At 40.4% G+C, this 19,480-nt stretch overlaps 1 protein-coding gene across 1 annotated transcript in view; it reads left to right on the top strand.

Moving 5' to 3' along the window:
- LOC118341292 (RNA-binding protein Nova-1-like) overlaps window positions 1–19,480 on the top strand; it is a gene marked incomplete at its 3' end in the record, with an annotated part of 57,731 nt that overhangs the window by 8,334 nt on the left and 29,917 nt on the right. The window contains 1 exon segment of the mRNA XM_035679512.1: window positions 11,452–11,595. Within this exon segment, the coding sequence (XP_035535405.1) occupies window positions 11,452–11,595 (144 nt within the window).

Here is a 19,480-nt window from a genome sequence, read left to right on the forward strand (position 1 = left end):
GTGTGTGTGTGTGTGTGAATGCTACCTCCCAACAAAAGAGCAGAGGACTGGAGGGGGTGTGTTAGACAAAGCCTGCCCCCCCTTAACTCTCCCTGCTTAGGGGAGATGAATATTTTCCAAGTCCCCAGAGGTCAGAGCCTCTACACCAGAGCCCCCCTTACTCAGCTAAGGCCATGTTTTGCACTTTTGGGACTTGATGTTTCAACACAAGGCTGCACAAGATTCTGGTCTGGTCTACATTTATTTATAATGGCAGATTGTGATTGTTTTGGATTCGATTAATGATGGCCTATATTTAGAACTGATATTGGTCAATACACATTTTCAAAGGTTTCCATCACGATACAGTAAAACTCCACTGAAATATCTGAATAATTTTTTTGACGATGAAATTAATTACTTCCTGTATATGCAAAACCAACACTTCATTTACCAATTATGATAAACTGTAACAATTCATCAGACATGTATATACTGTATGTGCATACTGAGCATTTGAGACCTGACCATTATGTCAGTGCTGCCTTTGATTTGAGAAATTACTCTTATTCCTACTGTTACATGTGAATAGATGTAAAAAGTCCAAAAAACTGCACATTTTTAGCACCCAGTTTTAGCATCAGTGTGTATTTTACTGACGTCTAACTGTAACTACATTTAGTCTACACTCTGGCTCTCTGGATCTTTTCAGATAATGACTATAAAATAGTTACTTATGTAACTACAGTTCTATGAATTATGGATTACTGGATGTAGTATCTGGATTTTCACCATCTGTGGTCAGAAAGAATTAACTCAAGCTGGCCAACTGCAGCCAAAAGTTATTTTCTGATTTTATGTGACACCCAGATCAGAATGAATGTGACAGAGCCGCGTACTTTGGGGACATTGAGTATAAGGCAAGTTCAAGGCAAATGTTTCTTCATAGATTTTCTTTGGGGGCGGCTCTAGAGGACGGAATTGTTTGATTTTCTCTAGAAAGAGACAAAAGACTGCTGGACACTACAGATTGCTTCTAAAATCAATTGATAGTATAATGACGTGGCTGTACTTCAACTCAGCGCACTCAGAGCATCTCTCTCTCCACCATGAAGAAGTGACTTTAGGTATGTTTGTCAGAGTGAACAGAGTGAGGAAAAGTAACCGAACATGAGAAAGGATTTGGGATCTACAGCCCCCCTGCCCCGCCCCTGCAGGCCCATGGACACCAGATCCCAGGATTTGAGCCTCCAATCCCCCAGCATGGAGAGCCTATTCTGGGCCTGGCGGGTCCGCAGGGGCCTTAGCAACAGATTGGACTGTTTACTCATCCAGTTATGTCGTGGTGGATGGCCATTTATTATTTATTGTGAACGACCTCTACGTCTTCAAACCCCCATTTCTTGACCCACAGAGTCTTAAAGATGAACATACACACACAGACATACATGCAGTTGGATACATTTATCAAGACATTACAAACACACAAACTCCGGGCCATTCTCTGACTTTGCTGCTCGTGCTGAATGTTCCCTTCATAACAAACTTTCTGGGAGTGGTGGGTTGGCCACATTTTCATTACACACACACACACACACACACACACACACACACACACACACATCCTTTACAAAAACAGATGCACAGAAAAAGATGGGCAAGTTTTTTGTCCAAATCCTTTTTGACATGTTAAAAGGAAATGTGTGTACTTCCTGTGTGTGCTGTAACTGCAGGGATTTCTGTTGTGTGTTGGTGTGTGTGTGTGTGTGTTTGTGTGTCTGTGAGTGTGTTGCTAAGAGTAATAAAAACAAAGACCCTCATCACAGCAACCAGTAGGGAACCCTGTAGTTACACAGCTGCAGACACTCTATATCTACACACACCATTACCTACTCTGTACTGTTGTCACCGATGGTTTGAAGTGTGCCTCGGTGTGTTTGTGGTTTGTGAGGTGTTGTGTTCAGGTTCGATAAGACGACTGGAAAGTTGCCAGTTTTATTAGCTGGGAAAACTATGGGGGGAAAAGTACCCTTTAGCATCTTCTGTGTTTTAGAGAGGTCTAAATGAAAAATAAATAGCAATACAATATACATACAGTGACATTATTAGCACCTATTTTAAGGTAGCTTTGAGTAAAGCATTTAACTTTTAGACAATGGAGGCATGTGCGCTACATTTAGAGCCGGGGTCAGCCACCTTTACTATCAAAAGAGACATTTTTGGCCAAAAAGGGGGTAAAAAATCTGTCAGGAGCCGCAAAACATATGAGCCTAGATGCTAATTTCTCACTAAAGATCAAGCAAAAGCCAACAGAGTTGGTGGTGAAAGCAAACAAATCTGTCTATGCATTAAATTCTCTCTGAGACTTTTCTTTTTTGGATTTGGAATCCATATCTAAAATTATTTGATGTGTGGTTACACACAACTGGAGAATATAATAATCACTTTGCAACAATGATAAATGGAAATGGTAAAAAAAAAAAAAATGTTATTCATTTATTATTTATTAATTAATTCTTTTTTTTTTTAGTCAAAGCCACAGGAGATGGGCTACAGAGATGTGTGTGGCTCAGAGCTGCAGGTTGCCTAGCTCTGATATAAAGCATCATTCAGTTTGGATGGAAGGAAACTAATGTAAGAAACCTTCAAGTGACTACAATTACAATTGATAAGAAGAAAGTAAAACACACATAGCATCACATGTTAACTTGCTAATATTGCCCCACTACTAAAATCTCTCCAAGAACTCTTTTGCGTGTATTTGTAATACAAGTGGGATTAAAGTTGCATGCTCCTAAACGGTGCTTTCTTAATGGAATTCGTGGAGTTCTGCTTGGTTGTTCACATAAAAAGTGACAGTGTAAAACCTTGAGAGAAAGTTCACTGTGGCTGTTTGATTTTCTATTTTGGAAAGATATAAAAAATGGTCAGGTACTCAGCCCCCGGTTGATTCCATTGCTGGAAAGGGGGTTTTAGGTAGATGATCCAACAAACATTTGTTGATGCATACTGAGGCCTTCACTCCCACACTACGTTCAAAAACAGCTGAACTTAGCTTGTGCAACAGCGTGCTGCTCTTTATATGACATTAAGATCATCGTGTGTCCTAAAGTGTCTTGCATCCTTTTAGTAACCCCATGAAATACTCCCCTCCATATACTGTCTGACAGCTAAAACATTAAGAAGTAATCAGTAACAATCACCACATCTGTAATTATGGTGTTTTTCTTGTTCTTATTTGGACTGAAAGTTTACATGCTCATTATGTTGTCAGCATGAAAGAGTCGCTGCTCACAGGGGGCTGAGACGCTGGATCTTTGATGATGCTTCATATTAACAAGAGCAGAAAATAGTAGCAGAGAACAATGAGTCTGACATCATGCTGAGACATCAGGTTCTAACTAACCAGCAGCGTGTTGTGTTATTTTAACATCCTCAGCAGCCATGAAGCTTAGTAGGTGACATTATGGTTTGACTTCCATGTTTTTGGGCTGACCTCAGTGAACCAATGAGAATTTGTTGCTGGATGCCTGTTTTTATTGCCTTATTTTTCTTAGAGCATTACTAGAACTTTTTCTGAATCTTTTTTTCCCAAAGAGTAAATTATTTCAGCTCACCCTTAGGACATTTTGCTCAAACACCCACGAGTGTAGAAGTTTTTCACCATCACTTTTTAATTTCCTGAGCAGCGGGAGGGAATATTGCATGGAGTTGCATGACCTCTATTGGATTTTGAGGTTCCTGTTGACACTGATGGGTCAGACGTGGCTAACAGAGCCTCCGGCTGCTTATTATGCTCGGATAGATCGGCAAGCATGAGTATCACCTGCACCCCTGGGACGTGGGATGACACGCTGAAGGGAGCGTGGGGTATAATTACACATAATTAGAATTTGCAACAGTGACAGGTAGATAAATGTGGCTTGGCGTTTCTGAAACTGTAGTAAAAATGTAAGACAACTGTGCTCTTTGTGGGCGGGGTTCACGGGGGATAAGGATTGACACCAGTGACATGAGTGGCAGGATAATTTCACAAAATTAGGATTTACCTTTGTGTTCTCCACAGTGACACTGATTGGGACAAAATAGTGAACAAGATATGTCAAATAAGTGTTTAATTGTATATGCCTGTTGCTTCACCCATATTATTTCAGTATCAGTATGACCATAGAGCCTCACAAAACTTAAACAAAGAAGTGTGCTATGTTTTGATTAATGTTTAAATTATCATGCATTTATTTTTTGCTTTTCGTTTTTGCCAAAGAATTATATTTAGATGCTCCAAACTCACATTAAATGGGAAAGATCACATTGATTTATGTAGCATTTTTAGTAAACTGGTTTGTACCAAACTACACAGAGTCAAAACATCACATCCTTAAGTACAGATCAGGCTTTCGAGTCTGCAAATATGTCTTAGATGTACAAGAGGCTCTTTAATGTCGCACACTAAGAGCTTTTCACTTTGAAACCAGAAAGGGCTTAAAAACAAGCTCATCAGAAAGATGCATCACTTTGTGGACTGTTATATGTCAGAGGCTTTTAAAAAGAGCAGATAAACCTGATAGAACTTGAGGAATGTTGATAAATCTTCCCTGTGAGTAGTACAGTGTGGGAGGAGGAGGCAGATAGCTTCGCAGTTTTCAAGCTATTTTTTAAAAATATTTGGAAGTTAGTCCATGTTTGGGAAAATTGAGTCATGGCAGTTATCAAACCTGTTCAAAATTCATTTTCCCAAGTGTAATTCAATCTGTGTTACATGACCCTGTTAACAAAGTCAACACTGGAGCTCTGCGGTGCTGTTTAATGAAACAGATGAGTTATGTCGATGGGTACTGAATCTTACAGGCTTGTTGCGCATAAACATCTGCACTGGGTTTGTATTTTTTATGCCTTCTTGGCGAAGGTTGCCAAATTATTTTCTGTATGAGAAATAATGGATGATCAGGATCTAAAACATTAAAGATGCAGACAGTTCAATAATTGTTACCAGATGCAAAGGTTCACAGGATGTAGGTTACATGATCTTTTTTTATATTATGAGTTATTGTGGATCTTGTTCTGGGACAGGATATAAATACATTTTTTTAATGCTTGCCATGGTAACACATTCAAGTGTTACCATGCAACAGATACAAGTGATGAACATGAGTCACTCATTACATCCTCTTATATACATGATGACTCACGTTGCCAAGGTGTGTAGGCTTGTTTATGAGATGTCGGAAATGCTCTGTTTGTGGAAGAGGTGTTTGTGAGTGTGCGCTTGTATCTGTTTTTTGCTGCAGACATGCTCTTGTATTTGTGTGTATGTGTGTGTGTGCGTGTGTGTTTCGTATTTACCAATTCCCCTGCCTTATTAATACAGGCTGGTTATAATTAGCTAGCCTCTATCTAAAGCAGGTCAGTCCAAGGCTTCGTACTCAAAGTGGGTCACTGCAGCACACTGAGGAGAGGAGGAGAAAATGGAAGGTGACTAGGATTGAGAGGAAAGGAGGCAAGACAGGAGGAAACAAAAGGAGGATGTGAAGGAGAAAGAAAGGAAAGGATGGGAGAGGAGAGAAAAGAGAAGGAGGAGGAGATGAGAAGACAGAAGACAGACAGTTTTAGGCCACAACCATGTGACATTTTTTTTCAAGCTTAAAAACAAAGTGCTGCTGTGAGCATTGTTAATAGCAGAGAGAGCAATGACTTTATCTGCACAATAAACATTACATCATTGTTGTTGCCTGAGGTTCCCATGATACAGTTGTTGTTACTACTGAAAATATAAAGATGGACAAACGAAAGTTACCCGCCATGCTCCCGCTTGAAAATGAGGATAAGGAGCCTGTTCTGAATTGAAGTAATGTTTCTCATCAGGAAACTGTAAGAGGTTGGTGACATGCCGCAGTGCAGCTGAAGTTTGACTCAAAGCGCCCAGGGCTGGGCCCCAAAATGTGCCACATCCATCCAAAACACAAGGTTTGCAGAAGTATGTCTGCTGCAAACAAACTGCTAAAAATAACTAAAGAAAGAGGTGAAGCACATTCAGCAAACATCCTTGAATCACAACCAAAATCTTACTTTCTTCAGCAAATGTTCAACTCAAATCTAGTGTGGAAAGCAGGAGGTTCTGGAGGAAGCTAACATTATGAAGCTTAGTAATCTTGCTACTAGCTAACTAAAAGTTATATATCTGCTGTGTTTGGGATTTTGATCCGACCTACATTGTTTGCCGCTTAGCTTATGTACGTTTGAGAGCTACTCTGGTTCAATAACTAATCAGATCATTAACACCTCTCAAATAGCTCAGCTTTTCTTCAAAAGAAACTTCAGTCAGGAGATGAAGAAGAGAAGGAACAGGCAGATAGGTGAAAGAAGGATGAAAACATCGTAGGATAGTAGGACCTAAAGAGAAAGAAGAGGAGTGACGGTCATGTTTTCTGTTTGGAAAAATCCAGTTGGAGCAGAGGGGAAGAACCTTTATCAGGCTTGAACTCACTGAACACACAACCCCTTACTTGGGTTGGTGTTTTTTCTCTCTCCTCTACATCCATGTCTGAGCTCCCTGCAGTTTGTATTTCATCACTAGAAGAGCTGAGGAAGCGCAGGGGAGTGTCGGGTTTCCTGTCTATGTGCTCATGCTTTGACTTGGCTGAACGCTCGGAGATGAGAACAGAACCCACCCAGTATTTTACACTCTGAGAACTGTACTACTACAAACTGAGACAGGTTGGAGCTTGGGATTAAAGAAATGGAAAGTGAGACAAAAAGTTGCATCAGATAAGACTTTCTGTATTTGAAAGAGATGACACCTCTTGACATAACATTGCACAGCATGAAGACAAGATTGCAGTGTGTCTCAATGTCAAATAGTAATTGTCAGTGTATTTTTTTAGTGTACGAGTGACAGCAAATGATTAATTATGTGGACTGTTCCACAATCATCCACAATTTATTATTTTATGACTTCTCAGCGTGAGCACATTCCATACATATTACATTACATTATAACCTGCTCACAATTACAGTGCAGTAATTAGGTCACAGCTATAGTTATTCCTACTGATATCACATTCATGTAATAAATACCAGTTTCTGCCTTGCAATTGACAATCACGTAGACATAAAAATCTGAATTATGATTATATTATTATCAACTGGGAAACTTCTCCGGCAGTAAAACAGTGTTACTAAACAAATTTAGTCTTCTATATATTCTTCTATCCAGTCCAGTCTGTACACACCCACAGAGTCTTGAGAAGAGGTCTAATTTAATTATCCAATTTATATTATGGGTGCAACAATGGGTGTTAACGGTCTTTAAAATCATGAGTTTACAAGATTTCATAACATCATCAGTGGTCTTGAAGGAACGCCTGGGATTTTGAGGCACTATTTTGATGGTCAGGAATTCAAGTTTCAGCAGACCTTCGTAAGCTAGTGTCTGTCAGGGATATTTAAAGCCTGTGTGTTCAACCCATGCAGGTGTTTTCAGTTGTCTGACATTTTCTCAGGGCTCTGTAGGTTTGTACAGACACCTTCCGTGTGGTTGATTAACTCCCTCCCTCTCGGTAGTGCTGTTGTACTTGTTCAGGCGGGACAACTTTATGATTCTGTTAGGTGTACAGACTCCCAGCATGTCTTTGCTGAATGATTGTACTTATCGACCTGAACAGATGCCTGATTAGCCAGAATAACTGAACACACCTGTGAGGGTGTGTGTAGGGCCTTTCACTAATTAAATGTATTTATAGCGATGTGTCACAAACACCTCAGTTGCACTTTGTTGCAACGTAAGTGTGATTTAATGGGAGTTGTAGCCGCCATCAAAAGGCATTTAATAACACACAGCGAGACTATATGGGATCATAAATCTTCCATCTATTTGTACCAGGTCTGTCCCTCGCAGTCAAAGCAGGCTATTGTAATATTTTGTATGCATGTGTGTTTTTACAGTTCAGTGTTTCTGGTTGTTGGCCTGAGTAGCAGACAGAGAGAAGAGTGGTGTTACAAGGTGTCTCGCCCTTGTGAGAAAGTGTGCCCCTGTAATAATAATCCTATTTTAATCTGCCTCCAGAGGTTATGTGTCCTGGATTATCAAATATGAAGAATGCTGCTAGGGAGGAAAGCTGAGACACATTGAATCAGTGGCAGTTTAAAGAGACATAACCCTGCAAAACCATGTTAGAAACTATGTTGTTATTAGATTCCCAACCTTGAAGAAGAAGAGTTTCTTTATAGTATTATATGAAAGAATAAAATCTACTTTTTTATATTGTTGCTGACGTGAAGAGCGAAAAGATTATGGATTTCTTTTAGAGTTATGAGTTCTCACAAGCTCTTTTTGTCAAAGCGTGGGTTGAATTAAATTTTATTTTAATTTACTTTTGATGATACAATGTGGGATGAAGTTATGGTGACATTTTTTCCAAAGCTACATAGTGATAAAATAATAAAAAAAAACATTATGGTTTTGTTAAAAAAAATGTAAAGGGTCAGTTCACCAGAATGACACAAACTTAAACAAGGGGCTGTTTTCCAGGGGTGGCAGCATGCAAAAATCCCTGGTATTAAATCCTGTCAAATTGAACACATTAATTTAAAAAGTAAAAAGGCCATTTTTAGATTTTTTTTTCCGATGCTTTACTAATGTGCCACAATGATGTAATGTTTTTCAGTTAAAATATCTTAATTTTGCAGCTTTTCCAAGCAAATGTTGATACATTTGAGCATATATTTTAGTCTCCATGGCACCCTCTTAACATCCCATGAATTTCTTTTTTAGAGAGAAAACCGATATTTTGCCATTCGGATGGTTTTGACTTGATTTGTTGAGGCTTTGAGTTATTTACCTCTGAGGTGTCGGATGTTACCAATACAATGGAGGTGAATAGAATTTTATTTGATATACATTATTTTTGAAAAGTGCAGTTTGTGTGGCTTGACCTTTGAATATTTATATGTTTATGGCAGCATATGCTGAGGTGTGCCCGATATATAAAACCATGCAAAACAAGCCAAAATGAGCATTTTCTTAAACTTTAGGAATTCTTCAAAATAAAACCCTTTCATTTAGAAGGATACTTTATCTAATTTCATTTGGAATCAGTTTCAAATGCAAACTCTCTTGTTAAACAGCTGAAATTTAGCTGAAACATCCCTTTAAAGAGGAAGGAATGAGGAACCAAGTGTTAATATCGTCGCCATGGAAACAGGATACTTATCTACCTTGTCCCAAACACACGTACACATTCACACACACACACACACACACACACACACACACACACATCCCTGCTGATGAACCTCTGACACAATGCCTCCATATCTCTGTTATTGTGATTCTGTACCAACGGGCAAGTCAGTGGCTCTTCCTGAAAAAGACAGTGGGAGGAAGAGAACTACAGTGGCCCGTGACGTTCAGTCAATTTTCTCTCTCTCTCACTGCATTGTCAGAGAAGCAGCAGGCTACAACCAAAAGGTCGCAGGTTCAGTCTCCTCGTACTTTAGGTCAGCGTGTCACCGAGTGAAGCCACCGAATGCGCCTCCGCTCTGAATGAACCCAAAGTGATTAAAATGACCTTTTGTTTTCTTCAGTTCGTAATTTTTGACAAAAAAGGTTTCAATCCCCCAGAGGAGAGGCTGGTGAATTACAAACATTACCTTGAAAATGTCAAACCTTATTAAGTCAGCCGACACACCTGTAATTGAGGTTGTTTTCAGTTCACATGCAAATTCAACATTTTCTCTGACAACAGAGAGCCGCTAGAGAACACGCTCGTGTTCACTAACCTGGATGTTTCGTGAAGCTGCACAGCATTTATGACATACATGAGGTCCAGTTGTCTCTGTGATTGATGTTCATAATCAATTACGTCCCCCATGTCCATCAGAAAATATAAATAAACTCATCGTGTGCAAACTGTCACTCACTATTTGTTATTTTCCCTTTACGGGTCCCTGTAGTGCTGATGAGCTGGGACGACATCGCCCCAACTGTGAAAACAGTGAATGAGTTTCTTGTCAGTTCATAGACCTTGATGCTTATGCTTCTTAGTTTAGCTTCTTTGTAAGACGTCAGTTTAACCGGGTGTGAAAGTGACCTTTGTTGTATTATAACAAAACGGGGCCTCCTGTTTGTCATTGGAACATTTAATGTTCAAGGCTTAATTTCACCCTTATTTATTTGGGGGAGTTTAACTTTTTTCAGGAACGCTCTGATCTGCTGTCCACTGAGCAGCTTCACTGGAGCAGTTGGGGGTTAAGGGCCTTGCTCAAGGGCACGTCAATGGTGGTAAAGAGTGAGGTGTAAGCAATACAAGAGAAAATGAAAGCATGACGTTTGTCTTAACAGCCTGAAAGAGGTGAAAATAAAGTGGCCAAAGCTGATGAAATTTCAGCATTTTCTTTTAAAGAAGTACAGCCGGTCACTTCTGTTGCAAGGCCACCTTGTTTTCCTCAATCAGGCTGATTATACAAATGTATTTTTCCATTAAAATCTGACTGCAGCTTCAGCTTGTGAAGACATCTTTATCCCAGGGCAACAATAACAGGGCAGTTAGCTGAACACAAAGCACAAGGCTACATGAAACAGGCGACATCTTCCTTTCATATCCAGAGTTTACACTATATTCCTCAGTGCAGGTGCAGCTCCATGTTAGCTGGATAAAAATATCTGAATATGTGCTTTGTGTTTGTTTATGTGAGCTGATCTGCACATGATAATGAGTGCATGTGTGTGTGTCATGGCGGGCATGTGGTGTTATGCATGCATCCACAAGCGTTGGTTGAATCTGATTAGCTTTAACAACAAAACCGACGAGCAGCATATTCCTCAGCTCATTCCTTCCCTCGTGCCAAGGCGGTGACGAGGACCAGATTCCTCGGGCCCAACGCTGAAATTAGATCAGACCAATCTGGAGAGAGTGTTTAGAGGCTGGCGCAAATGGACACGCAGAGAAAGTGGAGAGATAACGCCGACAGGGAATCATCTGATTATGGAAATAATTAGTTGTCATGGATATCAGTCATCGTTTGATGTGATTGGGTGGATTTATGCAGCTTCGGGAAGCCTTGGATGGTCGGTTAAGAGGGAGTGGGGGGGGGGTGGTAGAGAGACAAATTATTCTTCTTTGGCGTAGTGATGCGGCACAGACTCGCATCTGTTCTGTCAGACTGTGATTACCGACAAACACTTTGCTTCCACTTCACAGTTTACACTCAATCCAGCAAGATGATCCCTGTGTTGGATGAGATTTTTTTTCTTGCATTTTTCCTAACCCTAACAACATTTGTAAGAATGGTGAAAATTGTCTTGAATGCAGGAAAAAATATAGAAACAAGGCAAGCATGAGGGCAAAGGTTCAAACAGATTAATAACGCATACTGTAGCTTGTAATATTTTTCTTTTTCAGCTTTATTTGAAGTAAAAACAACATACTCTGCAGTAGCTCTCTCTGACTTCCTGTTTCCTGTTTCCTGCTGCAGAGGAAGGCGAGTACTTCCTGAAGGTTTTGATTCCCAGCTATGCGGCGGGTTCGATCATCGGGAAGGGAGGTCAGACCATCGTCCAGCTGCAGAAAGAGACTGGAGCCACCATCAAACTGTCCAAATCCAAAGACTTCTACCCCGGTAAGACACCGCTGCCTCGGTTGGATGTATGGCTGATGGGGGTTCGGAATGTACAGGAAAACCTCCACCTTAAATACTTTAACACTGTTTATTTAGTGTTTTTATTTAGGCATCCTCAAAAATAAACAATGACTACTACGAATAACACCATTTACAAGATGCCCACCTAAACAGAGAAGCACAAAATATTGCTCAATACAAGAGTACACATTTTGGCCAGTTACACACAAAAATAACAAAATATGTTATCAATTATCAAAATACCTTCACAAGAAATGCAAAATGAATCACAAATACCTTTTTTAACAGTGTTGAAGTGTTATAAGGTGGAGGTTTTCTTCATCAGCAGAACAATAAAGACACATTTGAACAGTGATAAATGGATGGAACTGAATGGGTTCATGGGTGGATGGATGAGAAACCATAAAAACAGCCAATGAACAGTGGTTTGGATTTGTAGATGGATGAATGGATGGAGAGATATGTAGAACATTTATCGATCCATTTATCCATCTATCCTCTGAAAGGAAATGAAGGACGGAGTGTGTCAGGATGAGTAGATAGAGAAGTGTTTTGACCCACTGAACGAACATTTCATTATCTCCGTCTTCATCCATTAGTTTTTTTAAACACACACACACACACACACACACACACACAGTAATAAGCTGTCTGTCTCTTATTGCTGAGTGGCGTCTGGGTGAGTTTCCTTCAGACCAGAACCGCTGACCTTCTGCTTGTTGTTATGCAATGACGTTGACAATTAGAGCCTCATTTGATCGCTGTGTGATAGATTTATGGATTTATAAAGGCTATGTTGTCCGTGTGTGTGTGTGTGTGTGGCACTAGGCTTGTGTTGACTGAGGTTGTGAGTCCTCAGGGACAGAGGGGCCTTGACTGGGCTCACGTTGCACCCCCCCACCAACACACACGCACACACGCACACTCCACCAGAGATCGGGATTACAGGATCAGAGGTGAAATTGTATTTGTCTAAACTCTTAATTCTGCCCTGACGTGACATGTGACTGGCGCAGTGAGGAGGGGGAAGCTGTGATCTGCGTGTGTGTGTCAGTCTGCTCATACCGTCCTGCTGTGAGTCGAAGGTTCGGGTTGTTTGTTTGAGCTGTGGAAGAGACTAAATGGATTGTTGTTTCTAACTGAACACTTGTGAAAGTGCTGCAAATGCAACCCTCTGTGTTTGAAATACATTTATATACTTTGCTGACTATGTTTTAAAGAAAACATAGTTTGTTTTTCCTGGATATATTGTTGTGCAATCAAGGGAATCCTTGTGGCTTATAAATCACAGAAGTAGTAGGGAGGAGGGTAGATTAGGGTTAAAGCCCCTGCTACGGTTAGGAAAAGATGGTGGTTTGGTTAAACACTGAAAAAGCCAACGCATCCCATCTTGTGCTTCAAGTCAGCGTTGATTTTTCAATACTTAACCAAGACCACAGTCTTTTCCTAACCTCAACCAAGTGCTTAGAGTTGCCTAAACACAACCATAAAATCATTATTCATGCTTTTGTTGCTAGGAGGATGTTGTTGTAAATAAATTAAATCCACTAAGAGTGACAGTTTTTGCAGGTTTTTAACCTTACATTCACGTGTTTGTAAAGACACAAAATCATCCAAACAAATTGCATTTCCAGCACTGAGAAGATAATGTGAAATACAACCTGCATGTGTCTTTCTGTGGTTTCTCTCCTACTCTGCCTCCACTTTGTACAACCTCAAACCACGTGGAAAAACAATGTTGTGTCCAGATTTAAGTGCCTTCATATGCATCCAGTTCACTTGTGTGTACTCTGCGGCAGGCTGGCAGGTGGCAGAATGATGGTGCTGAAACATATTTATATGACCCATATCTTTTACTACAATGCAATTTCCTCTCTGAAATTATATTCCTAACTTCCAGGGTTTCTTTAAAAAGTAAAATAACCTCCAGAGGTAAAATTACGATCACATGCTCGTTCTGAAACGAGGCGTTCGCACTCATACTTAACAATCCCACCTCCAGTTAAACTTGCGGCGACTTCCCAGTGTTGTCATAGCGCCTGCGGAGTCTCTGATGTAATCGCTGCCCCCGAGCCAATCACAGCATGAGGTTTCTCCAGCTCTGCTAGAGAGTTGTCGGACACACAGTGTGCCGCTCTTAAATATGTTTCAGAGCTTCAGCCTGGAATTCATGTTGGAAATTCACGTTGGTTTGTGTGTGCAAAGGGACATACAGAGCTGCTGAATAACCCTCTAATGAAAGAGGATTAAATGTGTTTTTACACTTAGATATTTATGACACTGTAGCCCAGAATGTGTTGGTATGTGTAACATAATTGTGCTGCAGTCTTGGCCAATAGTCTCTAAAGAAATAAAAAATGTAAATAGGAAAAAAAATGTATTTATCAATACCTAGGAACACATTTAAGCTTCTACAGATTAAAGTGCACCTTTTTTGCAGTCGGAAAATTATCTTTTAGAAAGAGTTCTGGTGCCTCGCTTTAACTTTGAATTAAATGAAACATACTGCGTTTTTGGCTGTCTGAAGCATGAATCTCAGTATGTTGCATTTTGGAAATAAGTCATTCAACATTGTGGATAATTTTCCTGTAAAGCTTCATTTCACTGTTCAGCCCAGCTGCATTTACCCTCTTTTTCCCTCTCCTTTTCAACTGCACCATGGTCTCCAAGTATTTATTTGGTTTGAAATTCAGCTCTCATTCTTGTTGTCCTGGTGAGTGTGCGTTCAAGAGTGTGTGAATGTGTATCAGTTCAGTGTTGGGGTCTGCAAACAAGCCGCCGTTGTTTGACACCGGCACATGAGACTCCTGAAAGCTCTGCCAGCGAGAACAGATGCAAGGTGCAAGAGCCTCCAAGATGCGCACACACACACACACACAAACACACACTCACGCATGCAAACAAACACGTGTAAAGGCACTCAAACACGATGATAAATACACTGACAGAAATGCAAACATACACAGTAAAAATCTTGCAAGAGCACATATCCAATCCATAGAAAGTTTGCACCACAAAGGAGGTGCACAAAAATATCCATGCACACACACACACACACACACACACATATTTATATATAAACACACAGACATGCTTTCCAATCTCCTGGGGTTTCTTCACCAAACTGCAAAACTGAGAATAACTGAGGAAAAAAGAGGGGAGGAAGGGAGACAAGTGAAAGAAAGAAAGAAAGAAAGAAAGAAAAAAGAAAGAAAGAGAGGCTGATAGCCCCTATCTGGAGGGCAGGGACTGAAGAAGCAGTGTGTGTGTGTGTTGTGGTGTGTGTGTGTGTGTGCTGTGTGTGTGGTGGTGTGTGTGTGCGTCGGTCGTGCTGTGTGTGTGGCTGGTGTATGCCACCCTCTCCTAAGCACTGAAGGGGGCATCTGTATGCAAATGAGACACGGTTCTTCCTGCCGGTGACAAAATCAAAAAGCCCACCTGCTGCAAGGCGCCCCGTCTGTGTGTGGTGTGTGGTCGTGTGTGTGTGTGTGTGTTGGGAATAACAGGGCCAGTCTAATGAACAGAGTAGAGAGTTACTGCTGTGTCTTGGCCAAAGCGTCTCATTCCTCTCCTCTCGCTCCTCGGAAGACATTAGTCGCCCTCCTTTTCTCCCCTCTACTCCCCCCCCCCACACACACACACACACACACCCACCCCAGCTGTCATGGAAAACCTGGCAGAGGTCATTGAAGTTTTGGGAATTATACCTCAGTGTCCTTTATCTTCCTGGAAATATTAAATAAGAAAAAGTGTAAACTTCTCGGTGCAGGATCCACGTTTGGATCAAATCTTAACACTTCCAATTTCCTCTTTTCAAAATAAAGGGTGTCCATAGATTTGTAGGTAGTAAGGTATACTTCTCTGGAGACTTCCAAGGGATAGTAATAATCCAGTTAAAGTGATGTTGAGAATTTTGCCAAAGTCCCACAGAGCAAGAGTTCCATGGAGCCAAAACAAGATGTGATCCAGCGACAAGAAAATCTAATATTTCAACACAAAGAAATGTGAGTTATTTTCCAAAATGAGATCATCATTTTAAAATACTCAAAAAAAGCACCTCTGGCTCTCACACACAGATTCTTTATCACAAAACTCCAACAGTGTTTGGCAGCATTTTAAGCACAGAAAGTTGGCAAAATCTCAAGCTGGATCCTGCAGATTAGAACTGTTGAAAGATGAAGTTAAGATAAGACAAAATCCTCTCATTTGGATTTTTTTTAGTAAATATATATTTATTTTTTCCTAAATGAACTCCATAATTGTCCCCCCGGGGGAAATTCAGTCTCTGCAGCAGGAAAGTTAATGTGACAAGAGAGGACATTGCGTTGGAAAACAAAAGAAAAACACAACATGAGGCTAAAAATAGAAAAATCCAATGAGACAATGAAAATCAGTGTAACAGGATGTAAACAACTGTGAGGTTAAAAGAAGCCTTTCCAACAGATGCAGGGGGGATTACATGAACAGGAAGCACAGGGTGGAATAACCATCCTTACAGGTATTGATTTTAGTTTGGTTTCTTCACATTTATTGACTGAACAGATTCTATAATCTAAAGAATCAGGGTTGAAAACATGTGAATAAGAGCAGGAAAACACATGACCTTGTCTTACCCTGCTCTCCTTTCCTCAGCCTACATTCCTCCACTCATATATCACATCGTTCTCCCTCCGTCCCTCTTCTCCTCTCTCCCTCCTTCTCTCAGACCCTTCTCCTCTTTTTATTCATGCATCCTTCGATCCAGCCCCATCTCACCCATCAATCACTTGTCCCTCCCTCTCTCCGTTGCATTATTCCTTCACCTCCTCCCTCCCTTTTGCTTCCTCTCCCTCCTTCCTCTCCCCCTCCTTCCCTGAGTCTCTCCCTCCTTCCCATCTATCTGGAGAATAGTGCAGCAGCAGCACTTAAGCCGACGACCAATTAGCAAGGAGCAGCAGTACGGGGGGACGAGACAGGCCACCATTCATCCTCACACACACACACACACAGTGCTGTGCGACCCACCATTCACTATTATGGCACAACAGATTTATTACATACCCATACAGTACAAGGCAGTGCCGCTTCCAAATATAGCTTGTCTCTGTCTCCCTCTCTCTTTCTATTTGTTTCTCTGTCTCTCTCTCTCTCTCTCTGGGATAACTGCATACAAAAGGACATAACAGTTATGACAATGCTGCATCTGCAGAGCTGAAATCAACCAGAGATAGTAAAATTTAGGTTTATTCCATTTAGGTATAAGAGCATGTAAAGCGACTCTGTGTGTTTGTGTGAGAGAGTAAAATGCTGCCATGAAACAAAATGCTGACAAAGAAACGCTGTATTATTACTGTATATTCTCATTTCTGAAGACAAGAGAATTATTCAACGTTTTGGGAAACACTCAGAGACGTAGCTTCACGTTTCTAACTATTCCTTTAACAGGTTTCAGTGGATCAGGTGACACTGACTCATCAGCAAATTAACTAGAACACCATTAATTACTTGTAAAAACACATGCTAAGTGTGTGGTTACTTCATTTTTAGTGATGTAATATTGCAATATGAGCAGTTACTCCACTTTCATGTATTTATCCTATACATGATGGTTTTTTTCAGGGTGTGTGGTCCTTACAAATTGTTTTATGTTTAGATATCAGAAGCTGAGGTCTCCAACACTCTTAAATATGAGTCACTGTCTCCCCTGAGCCTTTACTCCAGTTTCTCAAGTGAAAACATTTGCTTTTTCTTGCAGTATTTTCTCTCCAGAGGCTCTCAAGACTTAATTTTGTTAGAAAATTATTTTTAAATATTCTTGCATCAAATAGGTCTTGAATAGCATTAAATGTAACTTTGTTTATGTAGCTAGCTTCGCAGTTAATCATTTCTATAAAGGTAAACAGCAGAACCACATAAAATGACTATAAAATAATATTAAACTCTCACTTACTTACAGTTACTTCTAATTCTGTTAGTGGTCAGTAAAGATAACCTGTGTGATGGCTGCGTCCGTAGCTTTATCAGTCTGTGAACAAACACAGCCGCTGCCATTCTGCATAAAATATTCATTTACAACACCTGTTTTATAATTAGAATCGACCCACTTCCCTCCTCTTCTTCTCCTCGCCACTGAGATATTGACCTCCGGTCGGACACGGAGGCGAAGCCATAAAGACAAACTAAAAGCTGGAAATGAATTAGTATTGATGTCGTCAAAGTTTCCTTCTTCTGTCCTGTTGCAGTTTTATGGTTACAGTTCAGTTTCAGAGCCCCGGGGCTGAGTGTCTCACTGAGTGTAACAGCAGACAGACGCTGAGATAATAATGTTCTTAGAAACTGTTGGGGAGCATGTTTCTGTACAGGCTACACTGAAACATCAATCATGTTTGGAACCATTTAATTTACTTTAGTATTATTTATAACAATTCATAAGAGCAAGAAAATCTTACTGACTTCCAAACTTCTGTTTAGTTTGTTCAGATAAGAGTGGCAAAGCAATAAAAATGAGCAAATATCCTCATTCAGTTCCTTGTACATAATTACAACATAATTTGATTTTATTTAGAATTAAAATTAGCAGTATTTCAAAAAGATGTAAGTTTGAAGATTAAGGGTGATTGAATATTCTGGGAGAATCTGATTTTTTTTTAAAGTTAAATTAACGATTTTTCCATGAAAATCCATAAAAGCCAACTGTTAAGCTCTACGCCTTAAAAGTGCAGTTCTTGCTGAGCTAAAAGAAACTGGAACTAAACTTCTCTCTGACCTCACCCTCTGACCTCATGCATGACAAGTTCTCAAAACACCCAGTAAAAGTCTCCATTGTGAAATCATGAGTCTTCATAAACTTCACTTCCTGCTCTGAAATACGAACCTTAATTAAAGCAAACGCACCGACATGCAGACATGCATCTAAAAGAAAAAGAGACACGCCGTCATCATTAGTTAAGCCTAAACACTATAATACTTTTCTGTCTGTGTGTTAGTTTAATTTGTGTGTGTGTGTGTGTGTGTGTGTGTGGGCAATAATATTAGAATCTATTTGTGCCCGTGTGCCCCTCCCGGAGCAGGACACATTCCTACAGCGGTGACCTCACCACCACATATAACCCACTTCAATGAGCCCAATCTAAACTCTGATCGTTAATGAGACGGCCTGACGGACGAGGACCACATGTTCTGGTTCGACTCGCAACTGCAGAGAAGACGGAGACTATTAGTTTGTCATTAGCAGCTCAGAAAACACCGAAGCTCCACACAGGAGTGACGGCTGCTACTTGATTATTTGTCAGTCACATAATATATAACTATACTATATGGCCAAAAGTATATGGACAGACAAATATAACACTAATATTATGTTTGTCCACATACATTTGGCCATGAATGTATGGGAATCTAAAAACTCTCTCTTTTAAGCCGTGAGTTTATGTGTGATGACTTCTGATTGTGTCTCTGCCTCACAGTCTACCTCGATCACTCCCTCTCTCCATCCAACCTCTTTTGCTCTTTTTGGTTCACTCCCTTTTCCCTCTTTCTCTTCCTCTACAGTCTGTCTCTCTCGCTCTCTGTCTCCTCTGTCTGTCCTCTGTCATGGCTTTCCACCATTTTAGAGCTTTGTCTTTAATCCCACGCCATGATTGCAGTTTTCAGTATTTAATATCCCATCTGCACGCACACACATGCAGAAAAGCAGCACACATCTGTCGCAGGATGCAACATGAGCTAACATACCTGACACACACACACATACACACAAACACACACACTGCCCCCAGCCTTTATCAGCATCCCTGATTTCAGTGCCCTAAGCCTCTTATGCAGCTCTAAGCTCTCAGACTGAGAGATGGAAAACTGCAATATTACATATCACACACACTCATAC

This window comes from Morone saxatilis, unplaced genomic scaffold, assembly GCF_004916995.1.
Source record: "Morone saxatilis isolate NCDOM2014 unplaced genomic scaffold, NCSU_SB_2.0 Contig8, whole genome shotgun sequence".
In the NCBI taxonomy this organism is placed as follows: domain Eukaryota; kingdom Metazoa; phylum Chordata; class Actinopteri; family Moronidae; genus Morone; species Morone saxatilis.